Source organism: Garra rufa, chromosome 11, assembly GCF_049309525.1.
Source record: "Garra rufa chromosome 11, GarRuf1.0, whole genome shotgun sequence".
NCBI classification, from domain to species: domain Eukaryota; kingdom Metazoa; phylum Chordata; class Actinopteri; order Cypriniformes; family Cyprinidae; genus Garra; species Garra rufa.
Genome location: NC_133371.1, coordinates 21,764,467 through 21,784,779, shown reverse-complemented (window position 1 = coordinate 21,784,779; position 20,313 = coordinate 21,764,467). Strand labels below are relative to the sequence as shown.

General features: G+C 36.5%; 1 protein-coding gene across 1 annotated transcript in view; it reads right to left on the bottom strand.

Annotated features, from left to right (window-relative positions):
• Window positions 1–20,313, bottom strand: part of gmps (guanine monophosphate synthase) — a 35,645-nt gene that overhangs the window by 2,178 nt on the left and 13,154 nt on the right. Inside the window, exons 8-14 of the mRNA XM_073850395.1 lie at window positions 17,040–17,191; window positions 16,573–16,746; window positions 16,180–16,285; window positions 13,561–13,676; window positions 13,224–13,349; window positions 4,807–4,922; window positions 3,005–3,135 (exon numbers count right to left, since the gene is read on the bottom strand). Coding sequence (XP_073706496.1) covers window positions 3,005–3,135; window positions 4,807–4,922; window positions 13,224–13,349; window positions 13,561–13,676; window positions 16,180–16,285; window positions 16,573–16,746; window positions 17,040–17,191 — 921 coding nt within the window. The remainder of the gene's footprint in view (window positions 1–3,004; window positions 3,136–4,806; window positions 4,923–13,223; window positions 13,350–13,560; window positions 13,677–16,179; window positions 16,286–16,572; window positions 16,747–17,039; window positions 17,192–20,313) is intronic.

Here is a 20,313-nt window from a genome sequence, read left to right as displayed (position 1 = left end):
TAACCATTTATGATTTATTTGAATAGTCCTTGTTATCCATTAAGACTAGTCTTAGGGGTGTCGCAATATACCAGTATTGAATAACAGATACAAATGTTAAAGTCCTACTATTGTGGATTTTTGAAAATTACTTTTTATGCAGTGCGTAACACTAAGTGAACGAAAACATCCTGCAAAGTTTTAAATCTGAAAGTGCTCCCTGTACAAAGTTATTTTCCTTCAAAAGAGTATATTTTGTCGTTTTTTTAAAACAAATCCTAAATCTTAAAGGATTAGTTCACTTCCAGAACAAAAATTTACAGATAATGTACTCGCCCCCTTGTCATCCAAGATGTTTAGTCTTTCTTTCTTCAGTCGTAAAGAAATTATGTTTTTTGAGGAAAACATTTCAGGATTTCTCTCCATATAACGGATATGTATGGTGCCCCAAGTTTGAACTTCCAAAATGCAGTTTAAATGCAGCTTCAAAGTGCTCCAAATGATCCCAGTTGAGGAAATCATCCTCAAAATCATCCTACATCGCAGCAGAAGTACTGACCTAGTGTTTACAAAGTGAACATACAAAGAAGATCAAACGCCCTTTACAAAAAAGGTAAAACAGCTTTTTGGGGGCGATTTTGAAGTTGAAGACGAAAACGCATGCGCATCGCAAAGACGAGACAAGACGATCAATTGAGGTTAAAAAATACATAAATTGTCCATTTGTTTCTAAAATAACGATCATTTCGCCAGATAAGGCCCTTCTACCTTGGCTGGGATCGTTTAGAGCCTTTTGAAGCTGCGTTTAAACTGCATTTCGGAAGTTCAAACTTGGGGGCACCATACATAGCCATTATCTGGAGAGAAATCCTAAAATGTTTTCCTCAAAAAATGTCATTTCTTTATGACTGAAGAAAGAAAGACATTAACATCTTGAATGACAAGGGGGTGAGTACATCATCTGTAAATTTTTGTTTTGAAAGTGAACTAACCCTTTAAGCTGTTACATGTTGACGTCAACATGAAATATTAGCAAATTGCCCGCCCACATGTTGCACGCGCAGACCGGGGTAAACTTGAAGTAAAACTATCATCGTATTTTATACACACAGAAACTTAGGGTGTGTTCACACTTGTCATGTTTGGTTAGATTAAAACGAACCCTGATGTGATTGCTCTGTTAGTGCAGTTCGTTTGAGTAAGTGTGAACGCTGCCATCCGAACCCTGGTGTGCAGCAAACAAGCGGACAGAGGCTAAAAAGATGGGTCTCGTTCCACTTCCAAACAAATTCTGGTGCGGTTCGAATGAAATATGAACACAACACAAACACTTCTAAACGAATCAAAAACAGGAAGTAATGATGAGACGTGAGGTTATGCAACATGATTTCGAAAGGGAACAAGCAGTGTATCCAAAACAAAACAAGCAGAGGGCAAATGTAAAACAACGAGGTGGTAAAGTGCCTTGTATGAGCTCTTTGAGAGTTCGCAGGTGGTGAAAATAACATCATATGCACACAACGAGCTTGCTTAGTCCAACAGACAGCATTGCATGTATTCAACTTAAAGCGGCAATCAGCAGACCGATCAGTGAATGGGTACTTTGATGTCATGCACCCGCAGCACCCCCTTAAATCGAGCACACCTTTTCCTTTAGTTTGGAGTGTTCGGTGAGTTCTGTCACAAAATATACGTCATTCAACTCGACCAATCAGGTTGTGAATGTATCACTATGCCTTTAGGTTCAGTATATTTAGGTTCGTTGTCAAAAAATGCCAGTGTGAACACTAAGCAGACCAGGACCAAATGTATCATTTTCCTTTTTGGTCCATACCAATTGAACCAAACAAACCGAACTACAAGTGTGAACACACCCTTAAACGTCCTCATGGCAACCCATCAAAATAAAAGTTTGGTTTAACTTGAAGAAACTGTGTCAGAAATATATTACAGTTGTGAAGTACAATATACGCAATACTACTAGTAAAATTATTTTTTAAGGAATAAAATCACAATACTTCCATGTTTTAATTTTAATAGCAAACCACCCTCACCCTCAATTTCATGTGATTACAAGATAATTACATTGATGTTTTATGGTTGGCGCCAATAGCCTTGTGGGCAATGCACTGACAAACAGCGCCGTTGCGCTACAGGTGTCCCGAGTTTGAATCCTGGGCTCGAGGACCTTTCCCGAGCTCGTCCCCCTTGCTCTATCACTTCACTTCCTATCACCTTTATCCACCTTTTTTTTTTTTCCGTAATAGCGGGTGTGTCCATTTGTAAATTTTATGAGTCTGGCTTCTGGTTTCATCCATGTCCAACTATTTTTAAATGTAGAAAATGACTCGTTTTGCTGTTTGATACTGCAAATGGGTATGTCTTACTATATTATTTTAAATGTATTATCTTTAATGTATCATCTAAAAACGGTTTTACCCTTTACTGCATGTTGTTATGCTGCTTGTTATATATGATAATGAACTGGAAGTCTCAAAAACAAAAAAATTCATATAGGCCCTAAAAACCTAAACTTTTAATACATTTTTTAAACTTTTAATAAATTTGTTAAATATATATATATATATATATATATATATATATATATATATATATAAGAGCTCAAGCATTCAGCTTCCCCTAGGATAGACTGTTATCATCCATTGGTGTGGATGGGAATACATTTAGGGTTATATTTAAAGTGATTCATTTGCTTAAAAAAAAAAATCAAAGCAAGATGATTTATATAGATAACATTATTCAGTTATATATTAATAGCTCTATTGTATATTTACTGTGAGACAAAACATTTGAACAGTTAAAACTCTACAAACAACAAGCAACAGCAGTAACAATTGCTGCCCTTGACTAATGTTGTCCAACAAGCAGATTTTCCCCTTAGAGACGCAAGTGTGGTGAAAGTGTTTACATAGCTCTCGCAGTAGCCATAGCTGTGGTGGGAGTGTTTACATAAATAAAGGTTATGACAATAATGAAGCAGACAGTGGAGGCAGCCAGCTCTTACCGGACTCTCTTAAAATGGAGTGTGCTACAAAGTCTGCCTGTCTTAGCGTGCTGAGTACACCAGTGGTCAGGAAGGTGGGCGTGATGTCAGTGGGCGGCTCCTTTACGTGTGACCCAAAAACGTAAACAACTCTGAAAAGGAGGAGATGAACAAGGAATGAAAAAGGAAAAACTTGATTTACATTAGAGACCAAAAAAGTCACTTGCTAAAGGACATTTACTTGAAACTATGACAATTGTTGTACACCACAGTTCTAAAGTGTGGGGTTGGGATGATTTTTAAATCTTTATGAAAGAAGTTTCTCTAGGTAAAACAGTAATATTGTTATTAGAATAGACATTAGAAATCATTAGAATATGTTGATTTGTAAGTCAAAAAAAAAAAAAAAATCTGTCATTGCCACAATTAAATATTTTTATGCAAACCATAATACATTTTTCTCAAGAGTCTTTTATGAATTGAAATGAACAACATTTGAAATGGAAATCTTTTGCAACATTATGTCTTAAATATCAGTTTTTAATCAATTTAATGCATCCATCCTGAATAAAAGTACTGATTTCTTTAACAAAAAAAGTGCTAAAATCTTACTGCATGTGTTGTTTCAACAATTTCTGACTGAAATTTAAGCCATCTTCCCCTTTGCGGCAGTGTTTTTCAAACGTGACACATGAGAACCAATGACATTTAGTATTAATCAACGACATTTAGCATCAATCAATGGCATCAAACCTGATGCGACACATCTAAGCAAAATATTTCAACTAAACAAGCACAAGGTTTGAGACAGTCTGGCAATAGGGATGGTTATCAGCGAATACACTACCGGTCAAAAGTTTTAGAACAGTGAGGTTTTTAATGCGTTTAAAGAAGTCTCTTCCACTCACCAAGCCTGCACACATTGCAAAAAATGCTTTTCTTACTTAGATTTTTTGTCTTGTTTCCAGCCAAAATATCTAAAAATTCTTACAGTCAAAAAAGAATTTTCCAGACGAGTACAAATTATTTTCTTGTTTTCAGAAAAAAAATAAAAAATAAAAAAATAAAATAAAATAAATAAAAAAAAAATAAGTGAGTTTTTGCTTAGACAAGCTTAATAATCTGCCAATGGGGTAAGCAAAATTTTTTTATTTCAAACAGAAAACTAGATTATATTTCTTACCCCATTGGCAGATTATTTTGCTTGTTTCAAGCAAAAACACACTTAATTTTTAGTAGGTTTTTTTTTTCTGAAAACAAGACAATTTTCTAGAAAATCCTTCCTGATTTAAAAATCTTTAGATATTTTGGCTGGAAACGAGACAAAAAAAAAATTTGAAGGAAAGCATTTTATGCAGTGCATTGATTTGATCCAGAGTACAGTAACATATTTTAACCATTTAAAATAACTGCTTTCTATTTTAATATATTTTAAAATGTAATTTATTTCTGTGATTTCAAAGCTTTTAGCATCATTACTCCAGTCATATGATCCTTAAGAAATCATTTTAATATTCCGATTTGCTGCTCAAAAAAACATTTATTATGTTGAAAACAGCAGAGTAGAATTTTTTCAGAACATTATTTTTTTTTTTTTTCAAATAAAAAATGTTTTGTAACATTTTAAATATTTTTATCATCACTTTTTATCAATTTAAAGCACCCTTGATAAATAAAATTATATTTATTAAATCATATAATTTCTTTCCTCCAAAAAATTTTTTTATGCCAACTCCAAGCTGGTAAATGCTTTCTTCTCAAAGAATCCTGAAAATTGGTGGTGGGAAGTCAACTGAAGCAAATAGTCAATCTGATAACATTACCTGTTGATGGAGTGACAAATCCGAGGGATGAGTCTGGCCAGGAACATCAGTGAATCCCAATGAGGGGCCTCTTTACTGCTTACACCACAAACATAACTGTATGACCGGGAGTCACCCTGTACAGAGAGACCATTTGGAATCAGAGTTAGAACATATTCAACCCTCCAACTACATTTAAGGAAAACCAGAAAGATTCATTTTAAACATTTGTGCAGATTTAGTACATTCTATCTGTGAAGGCACCAACTGTTAAACTATTAACTGCTAACAACATGCATAAATGCAGTGCACGGTATTTAAAACTTTTTGCCACCCTGGGTGTCAGCATGTCCCAGCTCAGAGTCTACAGACCGTGGTAACTTTAGCACAGCATGGTATAGCAATAGGACGTCTGTTAGAGGAACACCCAGCCATGCATCATCAACCAATGTGGTAAGACGTTAACTGCCTCTGTCTGGACATGTTCTGTCTAAAGGCTTCATCTCACAGAAGTAAGCCAACCTCCTCTGGCACTGTGATTGAAAACCTGTCTATAAATACAAACATCATGAGACGCTCACACAGTGTGGCAGAAGAACGATCACACTATATGCTGATAAACAGACTGTGCTGCTCTTTGACATTTTCCTAACTACAAATAACATCAAATGAAACAAAGCAATAGAGAGAGAATGAGCAACACTGTTTTTTTTTAATGGAACTGTGTGTCTGAAAGGCTAACCACAAAAATTTGGACACAGGAAAATGTCACCAGACAATGATTGGTGCTATGCAGCCAGACAGGTCGTTCTGTCTTCCAGACAGCGGAGTTTGTCATTTGAGACGGCATATATTTCACCTCAAATAAGTGAGCAGTCACAGTAACCAGTGTTATTTTAGAATAATGTTTATACTTTTATAGTATATAAAGGAAAAGTTCACCCAAAATAAAAAATTATGTCATTAATTACTCACCCTCATGTTGTTCCAAGCCTGTAAGTTCATGTTTTTGATGAAATCCGAGAGCCTTTCTGACCCTGCATAGACAGCATGCAACTACCACGTTCAAGGCCAAGAAAGGTAGTAAGGACATTGCACACAAAAAGTATTCTCGGAGACTGTTTTAGCAAAGAAAAAAACAACAACAACTACACTGTGTAGAATCGATGTGAGCACGCACGTTTTTAAAGGGGTGATATTACCTTGCTAAAAATATTTATTTTTTGTGTATTTGGTGTAGTGTTTACGCAGTTTAAGGTTCAAAAAACAAATTTTTAATATAACGTACATTACTGCCCCGCCTTTCTGAAATGCACTGATTTTTACAAAGCTCATCATTCTGAAAAGCATGGTGTGCTCTTATTAGCTAGCTATCCAGTCTGTTGTGATTGGCCGAATACTTCAAGCGTGTGACACAAATGTTACGCCTGTTACCATATTTTAACGCCGAAGAAAATAAAACCCATTATCAACAAAGCATTTATTTTAACCAGTGGGTTGCAACAAATGCATCTTAGAAACGACCAACAAGCCGTGCTACCCTACACTTCTCAAAATTCACGTTTGAATAGTCAGTAGCAAATTCTTTAAATATGAAAACACACTTACAGGCTGTGAGAAAGAACTGCCAGACTGTCCTTGCAAAGTTAGAAAGACAGCAAACTCTTCCAGGCTCAGGAAACAGTCCTTCGTAAAATGTGCTGCACACACTCAAATATTTGGGTTGTATCGTTCTGGAACAGTGTTTAACCACTGATTTCTAGTTGTGTCGTTTTTTTGATAAGCCAAACAAAGTAGTTTTGCTTTCGCAATGGAACACAGTGTCTCCACAACATGGCAGCGACTGCAACAACACTACAGTGAGAATAGAAGTTACACCACCTTTTTTTGCGTGTAAATTTGGGCGGTGTTATGCAAATCTTCCCACACAGTGATGTAGATTTGTTGGGGTGTGGTTGAATGTTGCGTTTTAGGAAGACATGGCTGAGTCTTAACTTTTATGAAGAATATCTCAGTGGGTTTGAGACTTTAAAGGAATAGTTTACCCAAAAATGAAAATGTGATGTTTATCTGCTTACCCCCAAGGCATCCATGATGTAGGTTTCTTCAGTAGAACACAAACAAAGATTTTTAACTCAAACCGTTGCAGTCTGTCAGCCATATAATGGCAATCAAAACTAAATTAAACCCTATGGCTCGTGACAAAACATTGATGTCAAAACCACTGATCCACCGCAATGTCCAACTGTCCTGAGCGCTCTCACAACAGTTGGCACGTGACGAAGAGCAAGCAACCATAACTTAGGAGTCGGTGAAGTCAACACTCCCGGATAAGTTTGCGCAAGCAAATGTAATCTTTTAGTTTTTAATCCATTGCAACAATCAGGATATAGACAAGTAATTACCATTTTAAGTAGCTGCTGTACCCACAATCTCTCTGTTTAAACAATGAGTGACGTATACCCACAACATTGCTTCCGTGCACGTGTCTACTAGGGCTGCACGATTAACCTTTATCGCATCGATATTGAGGTTTTAACTCCCGCGATAACCTAACCTCAGGAGGCTGAGGTTTTTTCCCCGCCTCTGACATTTGAATGACAAACCTATTAGCCAATCAAAATGGTCGAATCTTGCGTTCCTGGCTTGCTGGCCAATCAGAAATGGCAATGGAAACAAGGTTGTATGCAATGCACCGGCTTTCTGTCAGCAGCAAAGCAGCTAATTCATAGTTTTACATTACATCATATTAGGGGTGGGACGATACAGGTAACTCACGATTCAATTCTGTGGCGATATGTGGCCCACCATATCGATAATATCGCGATTCACGATATCTACGATATTCAATATATTGGAAGAAATTTCATCAACGATATATCACGATATGTGACTGAAAAAGAAAAAAATACCCATAATAAGGAAATCTTATGCATTTATTAATGCCAACATTTCCAACACTGTGCAAAGAAATATGCATTTGCATAATAACTCACTGCCTCCTGGTCTTAAATGTAAACACTGTACAGCTAGACAGATAAAAGTGCCTGAACATTAAAAAACAACATGAACATTAACTAACATGTGTAAACCATGATACTGAAACGTCAGTAGTAAGTTACTGTAAAGTGCTTTATGTTAACCTGGACAGTGGTCTCATCAATGCATATTCTTCTTGAGGAACACTAACGCCTGTTTCACACATACTCCGTCTGCAGTGTGTATGCAGTCCGTGTGCGTTACGTATGCGATGCAGAAGCAGCACGGACTCGTTTTGCTTTCACACAGGACACGTTTGCAGTCCGTTCCTGATCCGCGGCTGTTTACCACAAACACACCATTTATCCGTTATTTTGATTTCAACTACAAACGTGCTTTTTCAGCATTGTGATACTCTTTTATCACAGTACACTAATACAATTCTAGATATATTCACGTTTAAACTCAACGTATAATAAACAACGTATTATTCAATGCACTTGCACAGCAACCGCGTGCAGTGTGAACGCTCTAATCCGTTAACAAGGGTGCGGAAAAAAATACTCAACGCATAAGCACTGCAGACGGAGTATGTGTGAAACAGGCGTAACTGATCAGCATGCTCAACTAGCGGGTGCGTCTTTGATTTGTTTTTCGTTATCTTCTGCCATTCTTCTCACTTCTCTTTTTTTCTGCGCTTCTTCTCTGATGTTGTAAGATAACTTGTGTTCTTCACTGGCCGCTGCTTCCGCCACTTTACGCCTATTTACTCGAACAGCGCCCCCCGCAAACAGAATGGTAGATATTGGGTAGTGACCACTGATCTATAATAGAGAACATATAATAGAGTCATTATATAGATCAGTGGTAGTGACAGTGACACTGACGACGGGTAAATTAATCATTTGTGTTGTAATAAAATATCGATATTGGCCGTTAGTGTATCGATTATTTATTGCGACAGAGAGCACAACAATATATTGCAATATCGATTTTTTTTCCCACCCCTACATCATATCTGTCCCAAATCTTTGTAAATGTTCATAAAGACTTGACCCTGGGCTGGAAGATTAAGGATTGTGCATTTAAGCGAAACGTTTGTATTTCTGTAGCTCTAATAAAGTCTGTATGCTTCATATAGAGATATAATTTATGTTTTAGACTTTTCTTCAGGCCGCGGAAGCATGGCAGTTACGCACTTTATTTCACAATGCCAGTTTTCCTTGGTCTTATTTGATTTAAATAACTGATCAACAAAAATATGTATTAAAAATTAAGATAAAAATTATACAAAACGAAATTCGTTTAAGAAAGGATTTCCCACAAATAAAAACGTACGAAATTGTCAAAAAATTGACCCTCCCCAATTCTCCCGCCGTATTGCCGTCCAATTCATACCACGTCCTTTATGACATTTAAAGTTACACAAACTTCTTTCGTAATAAACAAATTAAACTTAAACAAAACACAAACAAATAATATTTAAACAATGTAAAACAGAAAAAAAAATCTTAAATGGCTACAACAATATATATCGCTCTTTCTCTTTTCGCTTGATCTGTTGATTAAACTAATCTTTGCTGCTTTTTTGATCATTCTTTAAGTAAACATTTGCCCGTTTGGTGATTAAATAAACTGTTTTAGACTTCCCCTTGAACTACACGCGACGCGTCCTGTGTGTGTGTGTGTGTGTGTGTGTGTGTGTGTGTGTGTGTACCTGGTATTCATCACGTTATGGGGACCAAATGTCCCCACAAGGATAGGAATACCAGTACATTTTGACCTTGTGGGGACATTTCTCAGGTCCCCATGAGGAAACAGGCTTATAAATCATGCACAATGAGTTTTTTTGAGGAAGTAAAAGTTTGCACAATCTCCTGTGAGGACTAGGTTTAGGTGTAGGGTAGGTGTAGGGCGATAGAAAGTACGGTTTGTACAGTATGAAAACCATTACGCCTATGGAATGTCCCCATAACGCAGCGCTGCACTTTTTCCCGGTTTCATTAAGGGTGGGTGAAAAATGGATTCTCCGATGCACCGCAATCCTCTTTTCAACGAGCTTGTGTTTTTTCCCCGCATATGGGACGTGTGTGTGCTAGAGACGCAGCGGGCTTCAATGCACAGAATTTTCAATATGCGACACGTGTGCATTGTTTGACAGTGTGTGCTTCCACCCGCAGTGTTTTACTTTAGATATGCCTTCATTTCTGCCGTTTGTAATGCAGTACTATTAGATGCACAAAACTCGCGCACTGACAGACTTTCACTTTCTCTTTGTTCGTCCTAAAAAGCTCGATTGCGGATGCGGATAAATGCACTTGCTTTTTCGAATACTTTTATACAAAACTGATATAAACACAGCCAGTTATGTTTTCAGAGCAGGACAAAACATCTGATATATCGAAACAGATCGGTGCATTCATTGAAGCCTGTTAAAGCAGCCACTGTCATATGATACTGTCTATGGTTTTAAAAAGTAGCCTGCTTATATAAAAAAATTAAGTAAATTCTGCACGAAATTAATTTAATATAAAATCTAATTGAATTGAATCTTAATTTTAATATAAACAAAAAGTATCGAAACTGCAATTTTACATATTGTTAAAATGTAAAGATTCCCACCCATTTACAATGAGCCCATTTGTAACATCAACTAAGATTTATGAAAGCTGTAGAATAGAAGTGTTGTTCCTTGTTAGAGTGTGTTAATTTCAACATTTACTGATATATTGTTAAATTTTGAAGTTTATTTTGTTAACATTAATGAACTATGAAATAACTTTAATGATCAATATATAATTAATATTTTTATTAATTTACAAAGTATGGTTTAATACTTTTTTAAAAACTAGTAGAGCACTATTTTAGTTGCCTTTCAGTATCCATTTTCAAAAACTATTGGTTAATTAATCGGTATCGGCCAGTGTGGTCCAACCTAGCTATCATTATCGGTAAAAACCAATATTGGTCGACCTCTAGTTTATTTAACCCTCTGTTTCGTAAAAATAACAACATATTTTATTCAGAATTTTAGTTTTATGCACTTAAAAGTAGGGATGCACCGATACGTATCGGCCGATCACTTGCGCGTTTTGTCAGTAAAGCCGGTTCTGTAATCACCGGTAAATGCTATCAGGTGCGTGATTTCACGTTGAGCCGTATATACTACACACAGCCGTTGTTCACTGACGAGCTGCGCACATTCACACTGATAATGAACATGGATTTGCGCAGCTCGTCGGTAAACAACGGCTGTGTGTAGTATATACGGCTCAACGTGAAATCACGCACCTGATGGCATTTACCGCTGATTACAGAACCGACTTTTACTGACAAAACGCGCAAGCATGATCGGCCGATTCGTATCGGTGCATCCCTACTTAAAAGTATCGAACGCAAAAACCGAAAATCGCATCGCAATCGCAATATTTGTCAGAAAAAACGCAATTAGGTTTTCTCTCAAAATCGTGCAGCCCTAGCGTCTACTATGCCAGAGCACACTGATGTGTGACATGCCAGCTGTTGTGAATGAGCACATGACAGTTGGACATTGAGGTGGATCAGAGATAAACAATATAAATAATGTTCAGTTTCTTGCACAGACCGATTGTTTTGTGTGTTAAGACCTGTTAATGTATCGCCACGAGCCGAATGGTTTAATTTGGTTTTGTTTGTGTATGTTTTTTGACTCTAAAAGCCGTGGAACCCATTAACTGCCAATATATGACTGACAGACTGCAACTGTTTGATTTAAAAGTCTTTGTGTTCAACTGATGAAACAAAGTCACCTACATCCTGGATGCCCTGGAAGTAAGCAGATAAAGATCCAATTTTTATTTTTGGGTGAACTATCCCTTTAATCTTGGCGACTATAAGGCTCTTATATATGCACAAACAGCTTGTAAGCACTCCAATGACAAAAGGAAAACATGAAATCGCATAATATGACCCCTTTAAAGATGTTAAACAATGAATGGTTGGGTAGCAACGTGTAGATTGCTTGTTCACAACATTTTAGGAGTCAAAAATCGCATTATCTGACCCAGTGACTGTCTTAACCAACAAAAAAAAAAACTGGTGTAGTCTAAACCGGGCTTTACTTTACTAAGAAAAAAGGTTGTTCTACATCAGAGCGCCTTCAGAGCGTTTCTGCATTAGCAGCATGCATGCAATTATTTGACCATGTATGCGTCATGGTACTCTCGTGAATACGTGTCGACGACTGATACAGAAAATAAAATAAATTGTTTTCATTATTTTTGTTTTCTTTGCACTCAACAGAACTGATGTCACAGGGACTACTTTAACAATGTCCTTACTACCTTCCCGGGCCTTGAACATGTCAGTTGTGTAACTGTCTATGCAGGGTCAGAAAGCTCTTGGATTTCATCAAAAATACCTTAATTTAAGTTCCAAAGATGACCAAAGGTCTTATGAGTTTGGAACAACATGAGGGTGAGCAGTGTTGTTTTTGACAACCATCTTAGATTTAGTCTTAGTCTTAGTCTTTTGGGCTAAAATGCTTATTAGTTTTAGTCAAATTTTAGTCACTTCTATATGTGATAGTTTTAGTCCAATTTTAGTCGACGAAAAGTCATAAAGGTTTTAGTCTAGTTTTAGTCAAAAAAAGGGGGAAAAGTAGTCTTTTAACAAATTACTGTAGGTCAGTAAGTATTTTGCTGTTGGGTAGTGTCACTTATAAGTTGTGAAAATAGCAGATCTATAGTTCAACACAATGTGAGCTTCCGGATCGACTATTTTCACCAATAATTACAATAATGAAGGAATGGTTTTAGACATAAAAGACATATATTTGAAATAATGTGCAAACATGTTGAGCACGTTGTGCGCTGCACGCCAGGTAGTGGGCGTAACCAAACAAGGATAGAATGCTAAAACGGCTTGCCATAGCCTACTAGTATGGCAAAGAGTATTTAATGCTAAAACGGCTTGCCATAGCGGCAGATACTTTGTAGGTTTTAACTGGCATGCACAATAAGCAGAAATGTCGTGCATTTTAAACGTCTGACGGACCACCCACTAACATTTGTCTATTTTCGTCTCGTCAACAAACTCACACACGTCTCGTCATGTTTTAGTCATCAACGAGCCATTTTTATCTCGTCATCGTCTCGTTATCGTCATGAAAAAAAGTTGCGTCAACGAAATGATTTTGTCATCGTCCTCGTTGACGAAAACAACACTTAATGACAGAATTTGAATTTAAGTGAACCATCTCTTTAAAATTGATGGAAAAGAGGTTTCATTTTACAATGAAAGTTGAGCTCACATAACCTGCAAAATACTACTGACTTTATCTCAGTACCTCTATTATTAAACACTTTGGCATGTGAAATAAATAAATTAGGTGTATTAGAGTGCATTAGATTATTAGATTGACATAAAAAAAAAAACTACTAAAGTAAAGTATTTTAGTAATGGCAGACAGCAATGCTTACCTGGACACCAACAGTTTTAATTGGCAGCAGAAAGGCATTTAGTGAATGAAGGCTGGTGATCTGCATGAGTTTCTCTTCCTCCTCATCTGATATGCATGACTTCACTCTCTGAAGAAGGGTGTGTGGCTGAATGGATTGACATCAAAAGGACTGAGATTTTATAGCATGCCATATATAATCCAGACGAAACTCTGGAACCACAGCGTGCTTTCAAGTATCCACTTTCAACTTAATCAGCAAACTTACAGACTTTTAAGTTGAAGAAGATCAATTATTTAAGGTCAGTGTCAATAATTCAGGCAAGAAATAAGCAATGTTTAAACTCGCGCACACACACCTTTTTGACACTGGCAGAAAAGTCTGTGATGATTTTCAGGACGTTGTTGGTCTCAGCGAAGTCTTTACAGATGTAAGGCTCATCGGCGCAGATCACTCTAATGGCAAGACCTGGACCTGCAACACACAATACAAACATTTCAGCAAAGTACAAACAAAAAAAAGTCATTAATCCATACATCACCATCATACATTTAAAACATATACTACCTTTCAAATGTTTGGGGAGCATGTTTTTTTTTTATGTTTTTAAAAAAGAAGTCTGAAGGTTACTTCAGATCAATAATAATAAAAAAAACTGTAGTTTCTAAATAACTGTAGTTTCTAAATAACTAAATTTTAATATATTTTCAAACCTAATTTATATTCATGATGGCAAAGCTATTATCAGCAGTATATGATTCTTCAGAAATCAGGCTGATTCAGGCTGATTTGATGCTCAATCTTTTTACATTATTATTATTATTGAAAATTAGTTGTGCTGCTTAATATTTTTGTGAAAAACCATGAAACACTTTTTCAAGATTTTTAAAAAATACAAAGTTCAAAACAACAGCATTATTTTAAAATAGAAATCTTTTGTTTACTGTCACTTGCTCAGTTTAATGCATCGCTACTGAATAAAACATACATTATATATCTAAACAAACATCTTCCATACTTCTTGTGCTGCTAATGTGTGCTTGTTGTTTAGATGTGCATACCTGTATGATTAGAAATAATTTTTACCTGCTCAACACCAACTACGTAACTGTTCTTGACCTTTCTGACATTCATTTATGGTTATAGACGGGAAATGATAGGGTGTCAAAATCAAAGTCTACATGAACACCAAGGCTCGGTGTATTACAACATTTTTTCTAACTGCTAGACCTTGGCTATGATTTTAATTCAATTTGATTCAATATTGATTATTTTGGATGTATATCAGGTACAGTACATGGCAAATTTTCTCCGGGGAAAACAAAAATAATCTCTAAACGAATGTTTACATATAAATACAAGAACCAGCTACTACATTATAATATTGGGGGTTAAACTGCTTTGTATACAAACTTTAAATTCCATTTAATGTCATTTTTATAATAAAAAAGTTATAATACTAACTTTACAAATACTTAAAGATATTTCTACTCCAGTTAGTTTTTTTAAATATAAATGTTCAATGGTGGCTGTCCGAAAAACTTGACAGATTTATTCAAACATAAATTAAATAGACCCGAATAAGATGTCACATAAAAGACGTTTACATATAGTCCAAATGAGAATTAAATTGAATTTAGAAAAATTGTTCTTTATATTGTGTTGTTACATGAATGATCCACAGTGGATGTTTTTTTGTTTTGTTTTTTGTTCATAAGTCCCCTGTTTGTCCTGAACAGTTAAACTGCCTGCTGTTCCTCAGAAAAATCCTTCAGGTCCCACAAATTATTTGGTATTTCAGGATTTCTGTGTATTTGAACCCTTTCCAACAATGCCTGTATGATTTTGAGATCCATCTTTTCACACTCAGGACAACTAAGGGACTCGTATGCAACTATTACAGAAGGTTCAAATGCTCACTGATTCTCCAAAAGGAAAAACAATGCATTATGAGCCAGAGGTGTAATCTTTTGAACAGAATGAAGATGTGTACATTTCTCTTATTTCACCTACTTGCTTTTTTCATGTAGTGCCGCCCTTTAGAAGCTACAAAAGATTCTTGCATGTTTCACAGAATACAAAACAAGTTACATTTACTCTCATCTTCAAATTCAAAAAGCTTTGATCATTCAGGTAATATGTAAAATGTGTAAACATATTTTAAAAAAATAGCATGCATTTTGTATGATCCCTATTATTTTAGTAAAATAATTAACATTTTGCAGATTCTGCAAGGTGTACGTAAACTTTTGACCTTAACTATATTTAGCTCCTGTGTAGAGTTCATTTTTCCAGCTGACTAACACGTTTATGTTCACCGAATGTGTTGTTTTCTTAAGGTAAATGTGACATTACATAATATTGTTTACAAGCTGTTATACTTATGTCTTTCCACAGTTGAAACACTGATTAAGCGATTACGTGAGGCAGGATACAGATCTCGGTAAGTTGTACTCTCTCTTTTAACATACCTTCAGATGTTCATTCATGTTTATTTCATGCTGAAACTAGCATTAAAGCAGAGGAGATGATCTGTTCATGTGCGTTCTCTTGAACTGAGACACTACAGCAATCTGTCACACCACATTAAACACTGACAAAATGGTATTTTTTGATTGAATAATGTAATAAAATAGGCAGAATTTGAAATCTGAGACTTCTTTCATATCAAAAGTAACAAAGCACAAAGCTTATTGCGATTTACTGAATCTGAGACATGCTACAATGTTCTGTTAATTAAATGAAAACTTAGAATTTAGAAATCAATATTGTTTTGTAAAAATGAGAAATCTACTTTTTTTTTTACCTAGCCCTACATTACAGCATTTAAAATGTTTAAGTTGTTAAAGGCTCATACAAAAAACACTACCCAACAACTTATGCAATTCATTTTAACTAATTATTAGTGAAACTGAACCAAATTATTATTATTATTCATAGTCAGAAAAAGGGATTTGAAGGTTTGCGATGGTCTTACCGGGGAAGGGGTGTCGGGAGACGATCTCTTCAGGGAGCCCCAGCTCTCGACCTAATGCTCTCACTTCATCCTTATGGAAATCCTTCAGCGGTTCGATTACTTTACCCTAAAGGGCAAAGCATTCAGAAGAACCAGCAAACAACAGTTAGGATCAAAGCTATAATTGAGTTCCTCTAACTTGAAGAGACTCCCTATTGTGCGCCTCAGTTCTGGCACACCGCAGGGGGCTCTGAATATACTACAGCCAAATATATCATAAAACCGCTTTCCCTGTGAGTTCAACAATATTGACAAAAGAAACTGTTACACGTACTTCATCACATCTAAAGAATTATTACCAAAAATATATATAAAAACACAAATTTGTTGATCTTGGTGTGAGCTAATCTTTACCTCATCTCGGAGTTTGCGGATGAGCTCTGTGTCGTTGTGGTGTGTTTTGATAACTTCTGCCTTCCCGCTAGCCAGATGAGACGCACTCTCAATAAGGTCTGGCCTGAGTGTGCCTTGCGCCAAGAACACATCCTCTGGCTTGAGATTCATCTCTCCGATCACCTCATTCGCAACCTAATAAAGACAGCAAATTAGAGCCTCTCTGTTCTGCTACACACCATAGTCCATCATCTGCTACACATTCTAAGATCACCTCATAACTCAAAAGATTTTAATGTTCTATAATAGGTTTATACTCTAGGCAAAGTGTACACAAACATTTTAGGCAAATCAATACTGAAGTTGACAGTTCCCTACATTAACATCATTACAGGACCATCTGATAATAATAATATTCAGTCATCAATTCAGTTACTAGTTGAAACAGGGTATGGGCACATAGTCATCTACAAACTAGAGCTACACACTTTTACAAATGTATCCCCAATGATTTTCCGCTTCTCTTCTGGATTGGTGGTCATGTTGAGGGTTTTGCTGATGCGTTTCCTGGGTGTGCGATCCTCTTCTGATATTGGAAGGGTCGTTGTGCCGTTGTAAAAGGTGTGTGCTGCATTTACCACTGTAAAGCAGGGAGAGTCACGTTTTAGTCTCAACACTGAGGTGTGTTTTTCTAGAGCTGGGCGGTATGACCAAAAATTTATATCACAGTATTTTTTCAAAATTATACGGTATATGACGGTATTTTTTTTTCCATGCATGACTAGGTGTTAACCACATTTCCTAATAAATTAGACCGGACTAGTATTAACTCAGGTTTGTTTGGTCTCACAAAATGCTGCTGTTCACAAAGAAGTGACAGTGGCACTCATAATTGTAATGAGGTGAAGAAATCAGAATTCATGACTTGCAGTCAAAATACACAACACTTTATTGTGCATTCTTCACATTCCAGGACATGTTTGTGGCGGAGGTGGTGAAGCAAATTGCTTGTGTTGCCTCCTGCGGCTACAACTTTAGCCTGACCACATTTACATATGATGTAGTGATGCACCGAAATGAAAATTCTTGGCCGAAACCGAAAACCGAAAGAATTATGCCAATTATTAGTACCATTGCATTTATGGCTATGACTGTGTACTAAATCTTACTAGAATCAAGGCATTGCAACTGCATAAATTAATATTAAAGTTTCAAAGAATAAATCAATTATATCAATTTAAACAATTATTATCAATCCAGTATTATACACCGCGTTCCAAATTATTATGCAAATTGGATGTAAGTGTCATAAACACACAGTTTTTTGTTTTTCAATTAAACTCATGGATGGTATTGTGTCTCATGGCTCTTTGGATCACTGAAATGAATCTCAGACACCTGTGATAAATAGTTTGCCAAATGAGCCCAATTAAAGGAAAAGTACTTAAGAAGGATGTTCCACATTATTAAGCAGGCCACAGGTTTCAAGCAATATGGGAAAGAAAAAGGTCTCTCTGCTGCCAAAAAGCGTCAAATAGTGCAATGCTTTGGACAAGGTATGAAAACATTAGATATTTCACGAAAACGTAAGCGTGATCATCGTACTGTGAAGAGATTTGAGGCTGATTCAGAGCACAGACAGGTTCGTGCAGGTAAAGGCAGAATGAGGAAGGTTTCTGCCAGACAAATTCATCAGATTAAGAGAGCAGCTGCTAAAATGCCATTACAAAGTAGCAAACAGGTTTTTGAAGCTGCTGGTGTCTCTGGAGTCCCGCGAACATCAATGTGTAGGATCCTCCAGAGGCTTGCAGTTGTGCATAAACCTACTATTTGGCCACTCCTAACCAATGCTCACAAGCAGAAACGGTTGCAGTGGGCCCAGACATACATGAAGACTCATTTTCAAACAGTCTTGTTTACTGATGAGTGTTGTGCATCTTTGGATGGTCCAGATAGATGGAGTAGTGGATGGAACATGTCCCAACAAGGCTGCGACCACAACAAGGAGGTGGCGTTTTTGGCTGGAATCATAGGGATAGAGCTGGTTGGCCCCTTTAGGATCCCTAAAGGTATTAAAATGAGCTTGGCAAAGTATGTAGAGTTTTTGACTGACCACTTTCTTTCATGGTACAAAAAGAAGAACTGTGCCTTCCGTAGCAAAATCATCTTCATGCATGACAATGCACCATCTCATGCTGCAAATAATACCTCTGTGTCATTGGCTGCTATCTGCATAAAAGATGAGAAACTCATGGTGTGGCCACCATCCTCCCCTGACCTCAACCAGATTGAGAACCTTTGGAGCATCCTCAAGCAAAAGATCTATGAGGGTGGGGGGCAGTTCACATCAAAACAGCAGCTCTGGGAGGCTATTCTGGCATCCTGCAAACAAATTCAATCAGAAAGTCTCCAAAAACTCACAAATTCAATGGATGCAAGAATTGTGATAGCGATATCAAAGAAGGGGTCCTATGGTAAGATGTAACTTGCCCAGTTAGGATGTTTTTGATTGAAATAGCCTTTGATTTCAGTAAATATGACCACCTAATGCTGCAAATTCAGCAAATGCCCATTTTCAGTTCTTTACAACCTATACAATGTTTTAACTCTGTTGTGCATAATAATGTGGAACAGTGCATTTTCAGTTTTTTATTTTTGAAATAAATACTGTTATCATTAGGAGGTTTGTTCAATAAAATTCGAATTATACCCTAATGGTTGATGACTTAAAAATTATACTGACTGTCATTTGCATTGACTAATTATGAAAACCAGAGAAAGATATGATTTGCATAATAATTTGGAACGCGGTGTATTACTTAAATAACATATACATATATTTTACTGACTTTGTTTAAATTGTTTAAATTTTTATAACACATTATCTTGTGGATCCATGAGTTCACATTTACAACTCTATGCGTTTCTCTTCCAGCAGGAGGCGCTGGAACAAAGAATGGTAGTACACAAAGCAGCGCAACAAATGATTTTGAAACGTGCAGCGCTCATATTTATTCAATGGATAGCCTTTTGAAATTTCATCGCAATTCTTGTCTTTCAGTCCCCACATTTAACACCACCTGAAATCATAATTATGACTTTCATAACCTCCTAATAACACTGCAGTCATCAATGAAAATTAAGAGCTTTATTTAGGACTTTCAAAAACAAACCTTACACAAAATACGTTTCTTTTTATTTTTTCCCACCATGTTCGGGGCACAAGAAAATATTAAGGGACTAAATTAATATCAGCATATGAAGTATAATCGTCTCATTGTCTCTGAAAGAATGCACATCAGATGCTGAAAGTCAGTTTTTACTTTCACTTTAACAAATTGCGCAGTTTTCACGTTGCATGTGTGATATCCATTGGCTCACCTCCATGGTTTAAAACATAAATATTTATAAAAATTAAAGTATATAGAAAAGACATATCTTTAAAATATTGCGACGTAACTGAAAGCTACATCTGTCTGCGCGCAATGCGCCAGTCTCTGCTCTAATTACTGCACGCACGACTGTAGACAAACCCCCTCTTGAAATTTCGGCATTACAAGTTTTGCAAATCGCTAACCCTGGGTCTTTCTCAGATATACTGAAATATGTCCACACCGCAGATGTGTTGCTTCAGACAAGCACGTGCAAGCTGCAGTTTCTGTTTGCGTCAACATACGTGTTCCCGACGCTTTGTACGCACACACTCACCGGTATTGGGGTATATGAAAGATGAATATCATTAAAAAAAAAACACTGGTATTC